Here is a 21,922-nt window from a genome sequence, read left to right on the forward strand (position 1 = left end):
AGAGATGGACGGCAAGGCGTACGAGGCGTACGTGAAGGGGAAGGAGGAGGCGCGCGAGGAGTACCAGCAGGCCGTGCAGGCCGGGCTGGGCGCCGCGCACGTGCAGCTCAGGTAGCGGCGGCTGCTCTCGCGTACAAAGCACGGCCTAGATGTATGTACTGGCGTCTCACTGAGACTGTCGGGATGTCCACAGCTATCTCTGTTTTCTCTTGAGCTGTCACTGCCACTTGTTCGGCATCACAAGGGTAAATGACGGCGCGAGTGAGGTAGTAGTGAGTGAGTGTGCCTACGTTGGTAACCCTTTTACCCATATTCGTTTCTTTAATATTTGTAAGGGGCTGATAACTTTGCCGTTTAGCGCCTATAAGCTACAAAATGAACAACGGTAAAAGACGGTAAGGAAGATGGAGCAATAGAAAAGGTACTGCGAGAGGGCCTCACCGGCTGTTCTGGCCTCTTCATACTTAGAGAATTTAAAGGTCAATGCCTGGACATCAACTTCGTAAAGCAGTATATGCAATTTTCACACAATCTCAAAATAATATCCCATGGTGATTATAAGATTCCTGAACACTTAAGTGTACGTTTATAGACTTATCAAATTCGTCGCTAGTTCAACGCCTAATGTAATCGGATTGTAATCAGAAAGTCACTGGTTTGTATCTTGTTATTAGCATACTTTTTTCCTTATTTGTTAACACATGGAAATGTTGATCAACAAATATTGAATCATGTTTTACTTGAAATTACTATTCACATGAAACTGTGAGTATTCACAAGAAATGAAAATTTGATAAAAAAAATGGGAAACATCAAATACAAAATCAAATACTATTTAATTTCTAGAAATTAAGAACACTGTTGATACATATAATTTATTTCGTCTAACAAAAAGGCATTTCGCCTGCCTGTATCGAATTTAACACATTTTCCTATGGCCACTAATTAAGAATAAAAAGACGTTTTTATTATAAAATTGTGATTCAGTTTTTATTAATTAACTTCTCCATTTGTTAATAAAATAAATAATTTGCTACATGCAGGGTTCGCAGCAGTGAATCTCGGAAATCTACTCACCAAAGGTGGTTTTTTTTTCGATCCTTTTGAGCAATGCGTCGTACTGTTTGAACTGATGTCCAGGCACTGACTTTCAAATCTTGTATGGTACCCTTGTTCGCCGTAACGATAATCCACGAGGGACTTCAAAAAGTAAGCTACACATTATTTTGGCAGGTCATGTACCTAACTTTAATTGAATTCTTCACTACGCTTCAGAGTGACGCAGATACACGACAGTATTTTTCAATGCAGTCACCAAGTCTTTGTAAACAAGTGTCGGATACAGAATGAGATTTTCACTCTGCAGCGGAGTGTGCGCTGGTATGAAACTTGCCCGCGAAAGGCAAAGGTCCGGAGTTCGAGTCTCGGTCCGGCACACAGTTTTAATCTGTCAGGAAGTTTCAAGTGTCGGATATTTTACCAGTCGTCCAATTATTCCACCATAGAACTCTGCCCCTTGAATACGGGTCAATTCGAGCACCACTGCGTGAATGTCCTCTTCACTGGAAATTCTTTTCCCACAGATCTTCGTTCAGCTTGCCGAAGGATGGAAACCGCATAGTGCAAGGTACGGACTATGCGGTGGCTGGTTGCAAACGTCTTATCCATAACGTTGGAGCAAAGCTTCTGCTGCATGTGCTGTATGTGATGTTGCAGTGTCGAGCGGGAAAACTATTTGCTTAATTTTTTAAGCCTCTTGGTCATCATAGCGTTAGACATTGATGTCAATGTTGACCAGTACAACAAAATGGTGTCCTTCCCTACTGATGACGCAACTTTGCATAATCTCTACCATGGAGGCGAACAGTTTCGTCTCCGTTCTATAGAAGCTCTCTTTCTTGCAAGTATGAAATGACAGATACATGTCTGCTCGACAATGATACTGCTTAGGAAATCATTGCCTCCAAAAAAGTCCGTAGGCATCATAGCCCATGAGTCTTTATGCAGGTCACAGTGGTTGTGGAACCCAGAGTGAGGGAATTTCCGATACTGCAGACAATCTCAGACAATGGCATGAGCACCGCCTGCTGAGACGCGCATTTGCTGATAATATCCGCGATAGTCACTCTGCCAGTCAGTCCCTCCGCTACCTGATCATTATCGCCTGTGGCCTTTCTTCACCCGTGACTTTGCCCCTTGATCCAGTTGTTGGCGCCATTTGACTGAGGTCACGTGCGACATTGCATTTGATTCCTATACCACCAGAATTTCACAATGAATCTCTGCGCAGCTTAAACAATCTGCAGTAAGAACAGTAGTGTTCAGCGCACTTCACCTTCGTACTACATCTACAGTTTCTGAGTCCTCTCACTCGCTCATTGTGATGCACCTGATATCCACACCATACTAGCACTGTGTCTGCAGGAAACGCGGAACATATACTCCCTTCTGACGATGTATCACACTTCTTGTGCAGTAGTCTCAGCTTGAGAGTTATACTGAAGTCCTTACGTGCGTAGTGGGAGTAGGCGGCTATGGGTCTACAGGTATCACAGCTGCATCACTGCCAGATTTCTAGTAACCTTATCCCCCCCTCCCCCTTTCGCACCCCACCCACAGGACTCACAAAGGATTTTCGCCTCCTCCCTAGTCCTGGACAGAACGGGCAAAGCCTGTATTTTTGCGAGCCCAATAGTGTGAAGTATGGAGTTATATTACTACGTTCTGTTGTCAGAATTCAATATCGCTGGGGCCTGACAGGTAGGATGGGAATCTCAAGTTCACCTTTAGGAGTTCTGTGTGGTCCCTTGACGACTTGTGTAAAGTTGAAATTCAATTTGTACAGTTGAGGGCCTTGCTGTTCCCATGTTGTACAGACATTATTTGCCAAAAATTATGGTGTCTTTTTTATTATAAAGAACTGCAGAGGCACCGCCACGCCTTCACATACTGCATCATGCATCAGCACAAATGAGCCACTCAAATACATTTAACTGCTAAACTGATCTCTTTCCCCTCATTCCAAGATGATGGAACTAGCACACTTATCCTGTCCTGCTATATTTATTGTTTAAGCAACTTGGATGGGTATCACCTCTCCCCACCAGGAATAGTAGGAACTATGAGTCTTAGGGCGTTATTCATAAACAATTAAAGCGTTCTTTGCAGTCATGCTGCACCACAGAAGACCCATTCAGGAGTAGCATGAAAAAAAGGCGTTGGGTTGTTACTTGTACTTATGGAGCTTTTGTTATAAGTATCTATGGCTGCTGTGGTGTACCATGCGTATACACACACTCACACACACATATGTTCGAAAAAGAACGAAGACTGGAGCATCAGGCTGCCTGAACCACAGTATCCACTCCACATGTTCACACACGTAAAAACACACTTGTCTGTGATGTGTTAACCAAGATATAAGAATGTAAAAAGAGTATCACATTTGTTAGGTGGAGATCTAGTCAGGCTGCGAGATATGTATGAATCAGTAACTATAAAGCTGCATTTAAGACAAAGTCAGCACACTCGTCTGTGAGTCTGTGATTCACTAACAGTGTAGTGCACGCCACCTCCACGACAATCTAGGCGTTTAAGTGTATGTACGAGCCTACTTTGAGAGCTAGCATTGTTTTGAGAGGCCTTTCTCTGGATACACATTTGGAAGAAGAAATGTACATGCAAACACTTGCCGGCCGGAGTGGCCGAGCGGTTAAAGGCGCTACAGTCTGGAACCGCACGACCGCTACGGTCGCAGGTTCGAATCCTGCCTCGGGCATGGATGTGTGTGATGTCCTTAGGTTAGTTAGGTTTAAGTAGTTCTAAGTTTTAGGGGACTTATGACCACAGTAGTTGAGTCCCATAGTGCTCAGAGCCATTTGAACCATTTTTTTGCAAACACTTTGTAGATATTTGGGCATTGAGTGCGATCCAAATCACTGTTGAATATAAGGAAACGAACCCACAGCTGGCAAAGAAACAAATCAGAAATATTTTTCTACAAAAATTTATACATTTTTGTGTAAACATTTACACACAGAAAACAATCTTTCTTTGTTTTCAGTTCATAAAGTTTTAATATAATTTTTAACTTACAGTTTAAATCTACATCTGAATTGTATAATTCTTTCTCCAACCAGTAATGGCATAAATGCAAAGAATGTAAGGTATGTACTCATATTCTGATACACATCTATTTTTTTCAGTAAACTATGTCTTGTATTCACTTAACAATTAGCTCCATTCCTTCTTGCAATTCTGCTAGTCGAGATCATTCACGTATTTTAACTCTGTGTTTTATTTCCTACATTACAGGATTGTTAAAGTATTTGACATCTGCTTGGGTGTACATTACCAACTCTCAGATTCCACATTCTTCTGGAATTTCCACATAGAACTTCAAGTTTATTACTTTTGCAAATGTATGTCAGTTAAATATATTGGTTCTGTAGGTTTTAAAAACTTCAGTCGGCTTTTCAGTTGCTAGATTTAAAACGTGCAGTATGCAATATTTAAATACAATGTTACTATCAATTTTAAGCAATTGGAGCATTATAAACAAATTTTTCATGTCTCTTTTATAGAGTAAATAACTTAGAACGTATATCTTCTATTAGTATACTAACATACGGCCACCTTCCATTACAAATTACAGTAAATGTTCATATCCTGTATTCTCCAGTTGTTTCCAGATTTTTCTATATACTGTGCTTAAAGTAATTTGTAAGCATTGCTTGCACACCTTCAGTGGTTTATTTGTTTTCTACTAGCGGTTTACATTCTTCCATTCTAGACTTTTTTTTTTTTGCTAAATACTTCGGTTTTCGCTTTTTTACTTTGATCTCTTCCATTCTCACTTTTGTTTTCTGTACATATAACACATTAACTATACTCAAATGAGTCATTTATTTAATGGCAAATGTTTTACGTCTGTTCAAAACATTGGCCCTTAATATCTCTGAAATGACATTATTTGTCCTATTTTGGTAGTATATGTATTTGATGGTGTTGTGGAGAAAAATGTCGTAGATAGAGAAAAAAATACGTTCTCCAGCTTAAATGCAACAATTGTGTATAATCCGAGTACTTATGTCGTTTCCGTTGAAGTCTTTGTTAACAATTTCCACACGATTTACGTATAAATAATTAAAACTATAGGTAGACAGAACGTAATTATGATCTTTACTTGATCTTGGTTGGCTGGACAACTTACTTGTACACCAATCATCTTCCACTTATTCTTATTATTCCAGTAGACAAATTTCAGAACACTGTTAAATACGACACAGGAACTGTTCCGTAATTTGTCCAAAAATTTGCATCAAACAGAAGTATCTCTACAGTGTACAATAGATTACACAGTCTTCCAAGGGATCAAACGCAGCATCCACTCTGAGTTATAAATCGTAGCGTCCAGTCTGCTCTTTAGCCAAGGAAGATGTAAAAGTTTTTGTAGAAGCATATCAGGACACTTTACAAAATCTATGAGATGGTCCCCAACACTTTTGTTCGTTACTGGGCTAGTGATTTGACATATAAATTTCTTATATATAGCTCTATTCTGCAACTGGCGCTCGTTCATATCAAACAGTTTACTTCCAATTTCTTATCATTGTTTCTGATCGCACTGCCGATTGCTTGGTTGTCTTCTTGGATACTAAGCTGTTGTTTGATGTTAGTTAATCTTATATCTCCATTTTGTTAAAAATTCCAGCGAAATCTTGCTTTATATCAAGTTGCACATGGTAACAGTCGTCCATAGAGAGCTGTTGCAATATTCCAGGCAGTTCTTCCATTGCTACAGTTATTTTAACGTCAGTCAGTACTGCTTTGTACAGTACAGCCACAGGATTTTTATGTTTTCTTCAGTGGTTTCCAGTGCTTCCTCGCCGATTTTTGCAATTTTCATCTTGTTGCCATATTGCCGTTCCCGTGTAAGAACACAAGGTAGGTTTATCTTAACACTGTGTCTCGCAGAGAATAATTTGGAGAATGTACCACGTGGATAATTATTAAATGGACCAGACATTTCCTTCTTCAACAGTACAGTCGTCCACTCTCTTAATCATTATTGGCAGTCTACTTAATTGTAGATTTTAACCGCCATAACATTATCGTAAAACGGTTCTGAAATGGGCGTAAGCCCTTTAAATTTTCCTCCTAATCAGCCTACCATTTTCGGTGTAATTTATGCTACCAATGGCAGTAACAAGATTGTTTAGGTCCTTCAATAACAACCATAAACCAAAGCGTTCATAGATTGGTCGTTTTTTCCATGATAGTTGAGTCATATTCAGCACTTCGACGGAAGACAAGTTGACACTTTGAACTAGCTTGAAATTCTGATCAGTTGCAGCTAAAAAACTTCTTACATTATCTAAAGGTATAATATGGTGATATTTCCAGTCATGTGGTCACGGTGTCACTTACAGCTACAACTCCTAAATACAGAATGTTTCTGGGTGCTGTTTCACAAGAGTCGCCGCTAGTTCTGCATAGTTAAAAAGATCGTTACATAGATGTGTATGCAAAATGTTCAAATAAAATAAAATAATTTTTAAAAAACATTCCATTATTTTTCAGATCAAATTTCATTCATATATCCCTTCTGCCACATTCATCCGGGACGGACACAAGTCTTCAATATGGAGACGACTACGATAATGTGTTTCCTGTTCTCATCTACCAGTATATGTGTCATAACCAGTGAAACCCCACGTAGCAATTCTGTATACTGACATATCATTTTTCTGCAAGCTGCACTTTCTTATCAGACGAAGCAAGATTTGTGGACATTGTTTAAGGCTTCTTATATACTAAAAAAATCCAAAATGGTAGCCCTTTCTGTGGTACGTGGTTGATCCTACATATTGCCACGACTCACGTGTGTCGTACACATTTGGGGGTGAAACATTGACCATGTGATGAACCGAACCACAACGTCCAAAAACAGTACATGGAGGGTTGGAGTAGGTAACAGTACCCTTGGTCTAGGGGTAGCGTCTTTGATTCATAACCAAAACGCCTTCGGTCCCGGGTTCGATCCCTGCTACTGCCTAAATTTTGATAAATAATCAGAATTGGCGGCCGAAGACTTCCAGCATAAGAAGTCAGCCTCATTCTGCCAACGGCCTTGTCAAAGAGGGCGGAGGAGCGGATAGAGGTTCAGGGCACTCTCTTGTCCTAGGGGTGGGAAATTTCCCCTAAAGGCGGAAGAATCAGCAATGATCAACGACATGAGGATGCAGAAGGCAATGGAAACCACTGCATTAAAGACACGTAACGTGTATCCACAGGACATGTGGCCTGTAATTGAGGAAGTGTCATGATGATCTCTCCATTGGCAAAAGATTCCGGAATAGTCCCCCATTCGGATCTCCGGGAGGGGACTGCCAAGGGGGAGGTTATCATGACAAAAACATTGAATAATAAAAAAGAAAGGATAACGTTCTACGAGTCGGGGCGTGGAATGTCAGAAGCTTGAACGTGGTAGGGAAACTAGAAATCTGAAATGGGAAATGCAAAGGATCGATCTAGATATAGTAGGGGTCAGTGAAGTGAAGTGGAAGGAAGACAAGGATTTCTGGTCAGATGAGTATCGGCTAATATCAACAGCAGCAGAAAATGGTTTAACAGGTGTAGGATTCGTTATGAATAGGAAGGTAGGCCAGAGGGTGTGTTACTGTGAACAGTTCAATGACCGGGTTGGTCTAATCAGAATCGACAGCAGACCAACACCGACAACGATAGCTCAGGTATACATGCCGACGTCGCAAGCTGAAGATGAACAGATAGAAAAAATGTATGAGGATATTGAAAGGGTAATGCAGTATGTAAAGGGGGACGAAAAACTAATAGTCATGGGCGACTGGAATGCAGTTGTAGGGGAAGGGGTAGAAGAAAAGGTTACAGAAAAATATGGGCTTGGGACAAGCAATGAAAGAGGACAAAGACTAATTGAGTTCTGTAACGAGTTTCAGCTAGTAATAGCGAATACCCTGTTCAAGAATCACAAGAGGAGGAGGTATACTTGGAAAAGGCCGGGAGATACGGGAAGATTTCAATTAGAATACATCATGGTCAGACAGACATTCCGAAATCAGATACTGGATTGTAAGGCGTACCCAGGAGCAGGTATAGAGTCAGATCACAATATAGTAGTGATGAAGAGTAGGCTGAAGTTCAAGACATTAGTCAGGAAGAATCAATACGCAAAGAAGTGGGATACGGAAGTACTAAGGAATGACGAGATACGATTGAAGTTCTCTAACGCTATAGATACAGCAATAAGGAATAGCGCAGTAGGCAGTACAGTTGAAGAGGAATAGACATCTCTAAAAAGGGCCATCACAGAAGTTGGGAAGGAAACCATAGGTACAAAGAAGGTAGCTGCGAGGAAATCATGGGTAACAGAAGAAATACTTCAGTTGATTGATGAAAGGAGGAAGTACAAACATGTTCCAGGAATGCTTGACATAGCTGTATTGACATCTTCAACTTTTATAGTCCTGTCTTCCTCAGATGCGTGTAATATTACGGTATATTAATAAATTTTACTTATGGACCGTCTGACAGCAACTGAATAAAACACAATTTTGGTGCCATACGCGTTTCGCCTTTATTTTCTGCAAGGCATATTACTTTAACACAAGCATATTGCTTTAAAAAAAGCGTTCAGTGCATAGTGTTGTGGAATGGGGAAAAAAAACGCAAATTGGCGTTCGTAAGAAGAAGAACAACACCAAAAATGCAACAGGAGCGTAAAATGTAGGAAATTGTCACGCAACCTGCCACTGATGATGCCTTGCAGAAAATAAAGGCGAAACGCGTATGGCACTAAAATTGTGTTTTATTCAGTTGCTGTCAGACGGTCCATAAGTAAAAATTATTAATATACCGTAATATGTTCCAGGAAAATCAGGAATACAGACATACAAGTCGCTGAGGAATGAAATAAATATCAACTGCAGGGAAGCTAAGACGAAATGGCTGCAGGAAAAATGTGAAGACATCGGCAAAGATATGATTGTCGGAAGGACAGACTCAGCATACAGGAAAGTCAAAACAACCATTGGTGACATTAATAGCAACGGTGGTAACATTAAGAGTGCAACGGCAATTCCACTGTTAAATGCAGAGGAGAGAGCAGATAGGCGGAGAGAATACATTGAAAGCCCCGATGAGGGTGAAGATTTGTCTGATGGGATAGAAGAAGAAACAGGAGTCGATTTAGAACAGATAGGGGATCCAGTATTAGAATCGGAATTTAAAAGAGCTTTGGAGGACTTACGGTCAAATAAGGCAGAAGGGATAGATAACATTCCATCAGAATTTCTAAAATCATTGGGGGAAGTGGCAACAAAACGACTATTCACGTTGGTGTGTAGAATATATGAGTCTGGCGATATACGATCTGACTTTCGAAAAAGCATCATCCACACAATTCCGAAGACGGCAAGAGCTGACAACTGCGAGAATTATCGCACAATCAGCTTAACAGCTCATGCATCGAAGCTGCTTACAAGAATAATATACAGAAGAATGGAAAAGAAAATTGAGAATGCGCTAGGTGACGATCAGTTTGGTTTTAGGAAAAGTAAAGGGACGAGAGAGGCAATTCTGACGTTAAGGCTAATAATGGAAGCAAGGCTAAAGAAAAATCAAGACACTTTCATAGGACTTGTCGACCTGGAAAAAGCGTTCGACAATATAAAATGGTGCAAGCTGTTCGAGATTCTGAAAAAAGTAGGGGTAAGCTATAGGGAGAGACGGGTCATATACAATATGTACAACATCCAAGAGGGAATAATAAGAGTGGACGATCAAGAATGAAGAGCTCGTATTAAGAAGGGTGTAAGACAAGGCTGTAGCCTTTCGCCCCTACTCTTCAATCTGTACATCGAGGAAGCATTGATGGAAATAAAAGAAAGGTTCAGGAGTGGAACTAAACTACAAGGTGAAAGGATATCAATGATACGATTCGCTGATGACATTGCTACCCTGAGTGAAAGTGAAGAAGAATTAAATGATCTGCTGAACGGAATGAACAGTCTAATGAGTACACAGTATGGTTTGAGAGTAAATCGGAGAAAGACGAAGGTAATGAGAAGTAGTAGAAATGAGAACAGCGAGAAACTTAACATCAGGATTGATGGTCACGAAGTCAATGAAGTTAAGGAATTCTGCTACCTTGGCAGTAAAATAACCAATGACGGACGGGGCAAGGAGGACATCAAAAGCAGACTCGCTATGGCAAAAAAGGCATTTCTGGCCAAGATAAGTCTACCAATATCAAATACCGGCCTTAATTTGAGGAAGAAATTTCTAAGGATGTACGTCTGGAGTACAGCATTGTATGGTAGTGAAACATGGACTGTGGGAAAACCGGAACAGAAGAGAATCGAAGTATTTCAGATGTGGTGCCAGAGACGAATGTTGAAAATTAGGTGGACTGATAAGGTAAGGAATGAGGAGGTTCTACGCAGAATCGGAGAGGAAAGGAATGTGTGGAAAACACTCATAAGGAGAAGGGACAGAATCATAGGACATCTGCTAAGACATGAGGGAATGACTTCCATGGTACTAGAGGGAGCTGTAGAGGGCAAAAGCTGTAGAGGAAGACAGAGATTGGAATACGTCAAGCAAATAATTGAGGATGTAGGTTGCAAGTGCTACTCTGAGATGAAGAGGTTAGCACAGAAATTTGTGGCGGGCCGCATCAAACCAGTCAGTAGACTGATAACCAAAAAAAAAAAAAAAAAATCGCTTTACTTGTCAAGCTATCAAGCTGCAATATAAGTGAAAGGTATCGTCACATGGTATCTGTGCTTTAGTAAATGTACAACAGGAAAATCCCCCCCCCCCCCCCCCCCTATGTAGATGTTTTGGGGCAGAGAGTAATATTAGTCTATGCATCAGAATCTGGTGGCACGGTATTGCCCGACAGCTGAATCAAGTATTAAAAATCTGTACCATTAGATTAGACCACAAATAATGGTTGTGTAAATTGTAAACAGGCTTTATTTGTCAAAAGTGATGCCTGCAAGACTCTAAGAACAATATTACAAAGTATAGCTGTGGTATGGAACATGTTATTATTTTTTGCCATATTCTATGTATGCCCCCTGAACTTAGTTCGAAGCCTGTTCTTCTTCGGATAAATAAATATCATTAACGCTCCTTCTCCATATTCTTTCAGCATCATGTACGTATGACAGGATCGAACAGCACATAGTAAATGTGTTTGTTTGGTGAATGAGCCGGCTCTTTTCCTCCCGTATCCTGATAGGAACTATGCTAGTTAGTGCCACAAACCACGTAGCGCTGACGTATTTTACGCTTGATATTGTTTCTGACGATTTATTTTCCACAAGCAGAATAATATAACAGTTACGGCGTATTTATACACAGTACGTCACATTTATTTGCGTTCGGGGTCGACTGCAAGTGCCCGCCCCAATCATCACCCTCTGTAGGTCTCCTCATATACACACACAGTCTTCTAGCGGTGCAGATTTCGTATAGACGACAGTATCGTCTGGGAATAGGTTTATGGAGTTTCCAATTTTATCTCTCTTACAGAGGACGCACTGCGCTGTCAGTGATATTAATCCAGTCTATAGCGCTGCATAGCGCTGCCAACATACAAACACATAAACGGGCTACTTACAACAGTAACAACCCTATAACAACCCTTTGACTCGAAATTACGGTTACATGTGTCGATTTTGTACCACTACGGACGGGGTATTGAAGTGCTATCCGGCCGGCCGTTGTGGCCGTGCGGTTCTAGGCGCTACAGTCTGGAACCGCGCGACTGCTACGGTCGCAGGTTCGACTCCTGCCTCGGGCATGGATGTGTGGTGTGTGTGATGTCCTGAGGTTAGTTAGGTTTAAGTAGTTCTAAGTTCTAGGGGACTGATGACTTCAGATGTTAAATCCCATAGTGCTCAGAGCCATTTGAACCATTTTTGAAGTGCTATCCGCAGTCACAAATCTGTCCTGAAGCTCGCATTTCTGTTCGCTAAACGGTTCAGTGCGATCAAACAGACCGTCCTTTGAATGATACGCAACTTGAAAAAAGCGCGTATACTGTGCATCTCGATAAATTAAAAATGCGAACATTGAGAAAATTAGAAAGCTCCGTTACTCTCTCCGGCTTTACTACAGAATGGAACAAATAAAAGTGGCCCAAACGAGTGGCAGCATGAACGGAGGAGGAAAAGTCCTATAGTTACTTCCAGCAGGATGGAGCAACTGCTCATACAGCCGGCCGAACCTTTTAGCATATGTACAAAGTCTTCACGCCCTACAGAATTGTTTTCGGATGTCAGTCTGGCCACCCTAAATCTGATCTGGTCAATGTGCGATTACTTTGCGTGGGGAGCCCTCAAGCCTGAGACGTATCACAAAAAAAGCCTCATAGTCTTCAAGAACTGCAGCAAAACATTTCGGTTGAAGTTGCAGCAATTCCAGAAATCCAGTGTCGATCCGCCTTCACCAACTTGCTGACCACGGCCCAAAAGGGCCAAGAGATGAAACTCTAGATGTAGGGAGTGGTGCAAAATGAGAAAATATGCCAGTTTTTTTCCTGGGGGGCGAGGGGGAGGGTCCATATCACCTAGCTTATGTATGGTCTCCACTCATCCTTCTTTTCTATTTCCACTGTCTCCTCTCTCTTTTGCTCCCACTGCTACTACCTCCATCCATCTCTCTTTCTTTCTTACTGCCATTGTCTCTCACTGACCATCACTGTCTTCTCTGTCTTTGGCTCATACTGCTTTTGTCTGTATCCAACTCTCTTTCGCTTTTAGTGTCACTTTCTGTTTCCCACCATCATTGTCTTCTCTCTTTCGCTCCCACTGGCACTGTCTTCACGCTTTTTCACCTCACTCTTTCTCTGGTGCCCTCTTTCAGCGCAAAACAGGACGAATATGTTAGCATACCAAAATTTTTTGTGAAGAACGCGGAATGGGAACTGAGGCAGCGTTCCCCACTTTCCTGTCAGAGTCTTTTAACAAGTAGCATACTCACCTTTTCTGTGCACCGACATGAGTATTTTCCAACTGATTCCTTGCTACAGCATGGTGCGCTGTTTATATAAAGTGAATTCTGTATATCAGTAAAATTTTCACAATTTATTTATATACTTTGGCACATTTAGATACTTTAAATCACGAGAACAACAAATAAGTAAAAGTTTAACACAAAATCGTCTCCCACCCAATACAACTTCACTTTCACTACCTTGCTTAAAAATGCACAACACTTTCAGGTAGTAGGGTAGGTAGGGGTAAGAGCGTGCATTTTTGGTTTTACTAAGTATTTAAAAAATCTTGCAGCAACATTATATGAGCTACGCAAGTAACACCTAGTTTGACTACACCTTGGTAACATTACGTAAAAGTTTCATTGTCAGGCAGTTACTATTAGAGGAGTAACTAAAGTTTTCTAAAAAAGAAGTTTGGGCACACTTGCGGTGGGGTAAGAGTACGTGGGCTAGGGGAAGGGTATGCAGTAATACTTTTACCCCTAACTGAGAAAAATAAATAGGATTACAAATAAATACACGACAAAACAAATTAGGAACTCTATTTTTTGGGAAATTCAAAATGTAAATGTCGTAATGATCTGATCGTATGGCCGAAAAATCGTTTATCGAGGTAAATGCAGTGCTGGACTGTTGCATATTCTTCCTCGATGAAGTTTTTGTAAATCAGCCGGTTCTAAGACATTTTCTTAACGTAGCCTCTAAAAACCCGATAGTTTTGGATGCTTACCGTATTGAGCTCCCACTTTCAATAAGGCCAGGAACTTGATGGTGGAGAATCGCTCTGTCAATGTCTGTCGAACAGATGTTCGCGGTCGGTTCCTGAAAAAACATGCCGCTATGGACTACGTGATCATATTCGAAGTGTGAGCGGTATGTATGTTTGAAAAAACCACTACCCACCGAAAGGGAACCTACGGGAAAGAAAAACTGATTTAACTTCTCTAAGGTGACCAATGAGGCATCCAGGGTATATGAAAACCAACAGAAAATGCTTGAATATCCTACAAGCAACTACACAAGTCAAAGTATAGGTTATGGGACAAAACGTCGCAAATAGTTTCTAGATGGGGTAAAAGTATGCACTGCGAACTACTAGCCAATTAGACCAGCGTACTTTTATCACATTCCACTGTTTTATTTTTCGGAAATCTACAGTAGCACACACAACTTCAGTCGTGGAGATCAGGGAAGATATTGGAGGCTGATAGCCGCCATCTCCGGTATTGATTTTATACAATTTTTAAACAGATTTAGGTTCGCCTAACACTCAAACAAAACTGTACTAACTTTACATCGAAAACGTACAAAAGTGACTTGTATTTTCTCCAGTTGTAAGCGTCCGACTGCCGCGAGGTCCCACAACAGAACTGAGAAGTGATGTATGCGTTGCCTACTGGGAGTATAGTGAACTTCCGTTTTTCGGAATTGAGAGTATAATGAGTTTTCTTTCCCCACGTGTACTTTAACCACCTACTCTATTTTTACAAGTCTGTCTTTATCACACACATTTTTCTACACTTTATTACCGGTTTCAGCTACTGCCATCTTCAGATCTGTTACAAAAATAAGTATTGTGTAAGCGACAGGTTCAATTAGTTAACTCTAAATCTAACAGGTACTAGTGGTACATAGAATATAACAGTATAAAGTATAAAATGTTTATAGCCATGTATAGCAGACATACATACGATTAAAATATTCTGATGTAAATCATCGTCAAGTTAAATATGTGAGTACATGGTACGTGCTGGTAATACTCAAACTGCGTCTGGTATTTATACAAGAAACTAATGCCAGCAGAGGGCACTTTAGCTATAGCGCATACTACCTATATCAAAAATGCGCATTTTAATTTGCAAGTACAGAAGACTTCGTACGATAAAATAATTTTTTGTAAGGTTCTTATGCCGCCAGGTGACACCATCGAATAATTAGTGGGAATAATTTCCAGGCCAAAATAGCCTGTGCGGGCTTGAAGTGCCCAATATACACACAAACATCGTGTCATAGAGTTTTATCAGTGAAGAAATGGCTGCTAAGAATACAGTTGGGTTACCTCAGAAAACTTGCAGTGACATGCTTGCCATACTTGCGATGACACTTGCCATGTGGTCACTACATCAGTTACACTACATTTGCGCCTCAGACAGGATATTACATGCATATTTCACGTGCGTAAGTACAGTAACTTTGAACCTCTGGATTTCGGTAACAGATAATGACACCAAAAAAGGTTCAGAGCTCCACGAGAACACAACTTTGAGAACATAGGCTAAAAATTTCGATGATTTGCGATAAACTGAAATTGTAGAAGTACTTTTGGTACTAAAAAAATCATGGTTTTTTGGGTGTACCTTGATAAAGGTTTACCATTTTCTATAGATATGTATTAAAAGCGACATTTGAACTCAAAGAACAACCAGTACTCAGGCAGTGGCAGCACTGCACTGCCCCACACTGACTGCAACTGCCATTCAACACCGCTACTCTTTCGCTGCTGGCGTATTGATTATTCTTAGTGTTTTACTGTCAATGTTAACACATATCGATAGAAGGAATATCGCATTAGAGTCATCTGAAATCTCCCGACAGAATGGGCATGTAAACCTTTGTTTTAAAACTTAATTTGTTCCTAACTGGAAACAAACCACGCTTTCCGTGAACTCTGGACGGCTCATGAAAGACGTGACGAGCAGTATTTGTTTGAGTTGACTCGATCTACACTGACAAAACCTAAACTTTAGATATCTTCGAAATACCAGACAAAACACTCCTGACGACTCTTAGGAGAGACACCCAGTATTATACACTGACGGGAAATAATCACTCCACCATAAATTAATTAATGTGGAACAATGAAAATTAAGGGAATACATTTGTCTAGGTAACATATTTAAGCGTTTAACGGTGCACGACTACGAGTTAATGTAAGCGCTAGATAATACATTGCGAATGTGGTATGTTCGTACGTTAATAACCGATGTAACCGGCAGAATGTTGTATGCAAGAAAGCAAACGCGCATGCACTGTATTACACAGGTGCCGTGTGTCACTTTGTGTGATTGAGTTCCATGTCTGCTGCACTTGGTCAGTCAATAAAGGGACGGTTAATTCTGATTGTGGATGACGATGGAGTTGTCGTCGGATGGTGTCCCATAAGTGCTCGAATGGCGACAGATCTGGTGTTCGAGCAGGCCAAGGCAACATGTCGGCACGAGCGTTATCCTGCTGGAAAGCACCCCATCGATTGAAGTTCATGAATGGAAGTATTTCAGACCGAATCACCAGACTGACGTACAGTTTTGCGCTCAGGGTACGTGGTATAACCACCAGAGTGCTCCTGCTGTCATACGAAATCAGACCCCAGACCGTAACTCCAGGTGTAGATCCATCATTGGCAGTGAGGCAGAAACAGCTTTCATCAGAAAACGTAACAGCCCTCCACCCTGCCCTCCAGTAAGCTCCTGCTGGACACAACTAAAATTGCAAATGGCGCTATTTTGGAGTCAGTGGAACGCACATTACAGGGCGTCTGGCTCGGAGCTGTCCTTGAAGTAACTGATTTGTAACAGTTCGTTGTATCACTGTGATGCCAAATGCTGCTGCAGTTGCAGTACGGTGAGACAGAGGTATTCACCGAACACAACGGTCTTCCCTCTCGTCAGAGCAACGTGGCCATCCGAAGCCCGGTCTTGTTGCGATCGTACATTCTCCACACCACCACTGCCAGAAATCATGTATAGTGGCTCAAGTCTTTCCGCGGTGTCGTTGAAGGAACACCCAGATTCTCGTTGAAATTCAGTGAGGTATTGATAATGGCGTCTTTGTCGTCTTAAAGGTATTCTTTACTTACATCAACTCACCACGTCCGGTCTCTAAGGTAGCTAACGCTTACGACCGTTTGAGCGTGTTTTTAAACCAAACCTCATTTGCATCCTCATAGTGGTGTCACTAGCACCACTCTTATGCGACTGGAGCTAAATCTGAGTATACGTCGTCTTTCAGGTTGTAACGGAACCTGTTAAAGGCTTTACTTTACCGAAGTATGCGATACCCTCCAAATTCAACCAGTTTAGCGAATATTTATGATTATAGAAAAGTTATTGTGTATGTTAACAATGATTGCATAATATGTCTCCACAAACAGTCAACCCATTAAATTATACTGAATAACTGACCCACACAAAAGTTAATATCACTTGATCACTGATACAGCAAATGTCATCATGTAAAAAAAACTAAGTTCATCTTAAATAATTAATATGAAGTACGAAAAATAGTGGTCAACTTAGGTATTTGGATCTCCTTAAATAAAAACCTATTTGTTCACTAGGACCGTTTTCACTCAGTATTCTCGTCAACACACCTATTTAGACGAAAACCAATGTAATTCTTAATAGTTCATGTTATTTACTTACGTATTTATGCAAATTAGAGAAGTCAATTGACAAACTTCTAAAAAACAGTCTTTTTGTAACAAAGAATTATTCTGTCAAGTCAACAAATCTCTCTGTCATTTTAATAACCTGTTATATTATGTCACCCGATATAAATTAATAACTTTTCTGCACAAATTACGATAACAGATGTACATGTGACTTATAAACTATATCTCTTTTTAGTAGTTCTTTGACAAGGTTATAAATACAAGCAGCAAGAAGGGTCGGGAGCGGAGTCTGAATGTCACTTTGGTAAAGTGTTTGTGTGTTATTGTTCGAGGTGGATAAAAATTGCAAAGAACATGTAAAAGAAGTGCTGCTTTGTGTTGTGTCATTGTGGAATTTATATGGCCACCAGAATAATAAATATTTGAATTTTAAATATTTGTTGGTTTCGTTCATTATGTATCATCAAAAGCACATCAAAAACACGGGACCTCATCTTTTTACCCCTAGACAACCAGATTTAGAGCCAGCATTAGCATCGAGACACAGCAGCGATCCAGCAAGCAGCAGCGATTACCACACTGCATTTTAATGGCGCCAACCTAACATCAAGTGCTAACAAGCTCCTTAAATTGGAGTGAAATAGTGTGATTATAACAATATCTACGACTAGGCGACCATTAAAAAGTGTAGAAACATGCCTATCAACTTTCCTTTACGTGGCGCAATTCCTTCTTGGTGTTGTGATTTATTTCCCGTCATTGAATATCTGTCCCTCCGAAGAGTCGTGTTGCGACAGACCTTTGAAATTTTATTTTTGCAATATGCAGCTGGAGTCAGCCCAAACAAATACCGCTCGTCGTTTCTTTCATGCAACGCCTAATGTCGACAGAAACCATGGGTTTGGTTTCAGTTACAAATAAAATTATTTTTAAAGCGGACTGTAACGACCTCATTTGATAGAGCGGTCCCAGATTGGTCTAAGGCGATATCAGTTTTATTGATATACATGAACGGCGACAGTAAAACACGAGGAAAAACGACTTCTCCGGCAGCGATAGCCCGTCCTGACCCACGCTGACTGTTGCCGCCATGTGGCAGCACTGCTCATTCGCTGTTGGAATAATTGTTATTCTTCACGTTTTATTTTCTCTGTTCATAGATATCCATAAAATTGATCGCCATAGACTTATCTGGGACCGCTCTTTTGAATGGGCACGCTAAATTCGGTTTTAAAAATCGTTTTCTTTGTAACAGAAGAGAAACTGATGCTCTCCATCGACACTGTGTGCAACAGAGAGAGATAAATTATTGCACACAGAAATGAGTAAAGCCATATTGCAAATAAATATAACATTGAATTTGTTGATAAAAGACTTTCACAAAATGCTGAACTGGCTGTATGACCAAGCAGCCAGCTATAAAGTTCAAAAAGATGAGTTCTTTCAATTAGTTCCAATGAAGCATTTTATTGTGCTTCCCCAAAATATTTATGGTATTACTGAAACGTGACCTGTATTTGTCGGAAAGAACCCACTGCCGCTATTCTTCGGCGACAGTATTTTCTCTGTTGTCCCTCAGTGCCTTGAGCCTGCTTCCATATAACACTAATACTGTAGCCGGTGTTCCGATTACTGTTATTGTTGCATACCATGATCTTTACAGCTTCTTTAATAACAGTCTCAGTAGGTTTCTGGAATAAAGTCTTTCATCAAACATTTTTATATTTACTTGGGAAGCTTTGTTGAGATGACACTGATTTTTCCAAATCATAATTTTTAGCGCATCTCTGATGTGCCGCACGACTTTCGGAACCTGATAGAGGTGCTTCTGTATTAAGAAGAGATGTTCCAGATTCAAAGGATCCAAAGGATAAGACTGTCCTTAACTCGGCTTAACGTTGCAAACTTCATGAAGAGTCTCTGCTCGCAACTAGAGTGCGAACCCGACTGAGTGCAAATGCAGTGCTTTTCGTTGTCTTTCGTTATCTTGAACCTCTTCAAAGCAGGAAGTACTTCTCTCCTGTATGGTTCTCAAGCTGTGGGAATATGTTGCGCTTATTTACAGAGATTACTCACTTTCTTTTTCTTTCCATTTTACTCTTATTTTTATTTATTTATTTAGCGTATGGCATCTACAGAGTAAAATTGCACACATACTATTAATTAATATAATAAACGAATTACAAATATATTATTAAATGATTGATTGCAAACAATACGCGGAAGATTAGGGAGACAGCCACTGCAGCTATTATGAGTCCACATCTAAGGAGGTCACCCACTGAACAGCACGTGGATTAGCATTCATGATATCCCGCCATTCTCCTTCAAACCTCCTCGCAGGACATTCGAAGATCGGGTGAGGGATTGTCTCTTCTTCTACACCACAGTCGCATCGTGGGTCATCAGTGAGTTTCCATTTGTGGAGGATGGCCTTACACCTGCCGTAGTTAGTCCTCACACGATTAAGTCTGCACCAAGTTCTTCTGGGCATTTGCATTCCTTCCACCGGTATCGAAGGATCAAAATCAATGATGAGAGCATGGTGATTATCCAGCGACCAGTGTTGCCTCCATTCCCTTGCTATGTCGTACCTTTCTGGGAATTTGAGGACTTCGTCTTTCCATATACGTTTCCTGGATTTTAGGCGGGTAGTTGATAGATGGTCCAATATTTTTCGGATAGGCGTATCTTCAGAGAGAGAGGGATCATTAATTTTCTTCCATTCTCGGATAGTTGCTTGTTGCCTTCTGAGGGAGGGAGGAGTTATATTGCAAAGGGCATGAAGCCAGGGAAGTGGAGTTGATTGCAGAGTTCCTGAGACAATCCTCATGGTGGTATTAAGCTGGACATCTATTTTCTTCGTGTGTGTGCTGTTGTACCAGACTGGAGTGCAGTATTCTGACACCGAGTAAACAAGAGATTGTGTTGCGGTGCGTAGGGTGTTATCTTGAGCGCCCCAGGAGCTTCCAGTCAGCTTTCTTAATATGTTATTTCGATTTTTTATCTTTTGACTGGTTATTTCTAGGTGTTTTTTTTATAGGTTAGTGACTGGTCAAGAGTTATTCCTAGATATTTTGGATGGCTGTTGTGCGTCAATCGCTCATTGTAGGATGTTACTTGTAACTCTCGTCTTGCCTCATGATTCCTCAGGTGGAATACGCTTACCTCACTTTTATTCGGATTTGGGCAGAGCCTCCATTTCGTATAATACTGGTTAAGAAGTTGAAGGTCCGTTGACAGAATGACTTCCCCGTCTTCGAATGTCTTGCTCTGAGTGACTATTGCAGTGTCATCTACATAGCAGAATTTTTGCGATTTAGTTGCTGGCATGTCACTCGTGTATAGGTTGAAGAGAAGGGGAGCCAACACTGATCCCTGTGGGAGCCCATTGTTTATTGGGTAGGCTTTTCTCGTAGATTGTCCTAATTTTCCTCTTAATTATTTATAACTTTTGGTGAGTAGTGTTCGTTACTGAAAAATGATTGCTCAGCACAAAACACCAACAGAAAATTTTATTTCTTCATGTTTATATATCATACTCAGAGTTCCTGAAATCGGTTCGAGTTCGTACGAGGATTTTTTCGATTCATTAGGCACGCGAATGAACTTATTTTTTGTTTCAGTGCGAGAGATTCAAACGTGGTGTCTGTGTCGGTTAACGTGGAAGCACAGAAGAAGGTGACCTTCAACTTGACGTACGAGGAGCTGCTGCAGAGGGAGCTGGGCGCCTACCACCTACGCATCAACCTCAATCCCGGACAGGTACGTCAGCCCTCAACAGTTACACGGGGAGAAAGACATAACGGCCTGTCTGTTGCATATGAAGGCAACAAAAGAAATACACTGACGAAAAAGAAATCGCTACACCCTTTTAGAGGTTTTCCTTTTATCCAAGACTTATTGTTGCAACGCCGGCCGGAGTGGCCAAGCGGTTCTAGACGCTACAGTCTGGCACCAAGCGACCGCTACGGTCGCAGGTTCGAATCCTGCCTCGGGCAGGGATGTGTGTGATGTCCTTAGGTTAGTTAGGTTTATGTAGTTCTAAGTTCTAGGGGACTGATGACCTCAGCAGTTAAGTCCCGTAGTGCTCAGAGGCATTTGAACCATTGTTGCAACAGTGCATTTCGAGTACATGAAATTATTAATTCACAGATCAACATTACAATCAGTTCTAAGGTACCACGTATCGACTCATGTTGAAACACCCACATCTGTACCGTGTGTGGCCCCCTTGGTCGGTAATGCAGGTACTGACTCCGGCATTCAGTCGATCGTATGGGTGGTGAATACGGTCCTGGGATATGCCACGCCTGCTCGACCTTTTCACGCATTTCTGTGAGAGTTGCTTGTTGTTGTTTACGGGGAGTGTGTCGGCAAGCATTGTCCCGTTCGAGCAACACACCACCTTCCTGTTGCAAGAACAGCAAAAGAATAGGTTTAACAACATTCAGTGCGTTTCGAGCGCTGATTAGCTTCCCCTC

The 21,922-nt window shown here is 41.0% G+C and overlaps 1 protein-coding gene across 1 annotated transcript in view; it reads left to right on the forward strand.

Moving 5' to 3' along the window:
• LOC126412316 (inter-alpha-trypsin inhibitor heavy chain H4-like) overlaps positions 1-21,922 on the forward strand; it is a 190,428-nt gene that overhangs the window by 14,306 nt on the left and 154,200 nt on the right. Inside the window, exons 3-4 of the mRNA XM_050081878.1 lie at positions 1-111; positions 21,065-21,203. Of these exons, the coding sequence (XP_049937835.1) occupies positions 1-111; positions 21,065-21,203 (250 nt within the window). The remainder of the gene's footprint in view (positions 112-21,064; positions 21,204-21,922) is intronic.

This window comes from Schistocerca serialis, chromosome 1, assembly GCF_023864345.2.
Source record: "Schistocerca serialis cubense isolate TAMUIC-IGC-003099 chromosome 1, iqSchSeri2.2, whole genome shotgun sequence".
NCBI lineage: Eukaryota > Metazoa > Arthropoda > Insecta > Orthoptera > Acrididae > Schistocerca > Schistocerca serialis.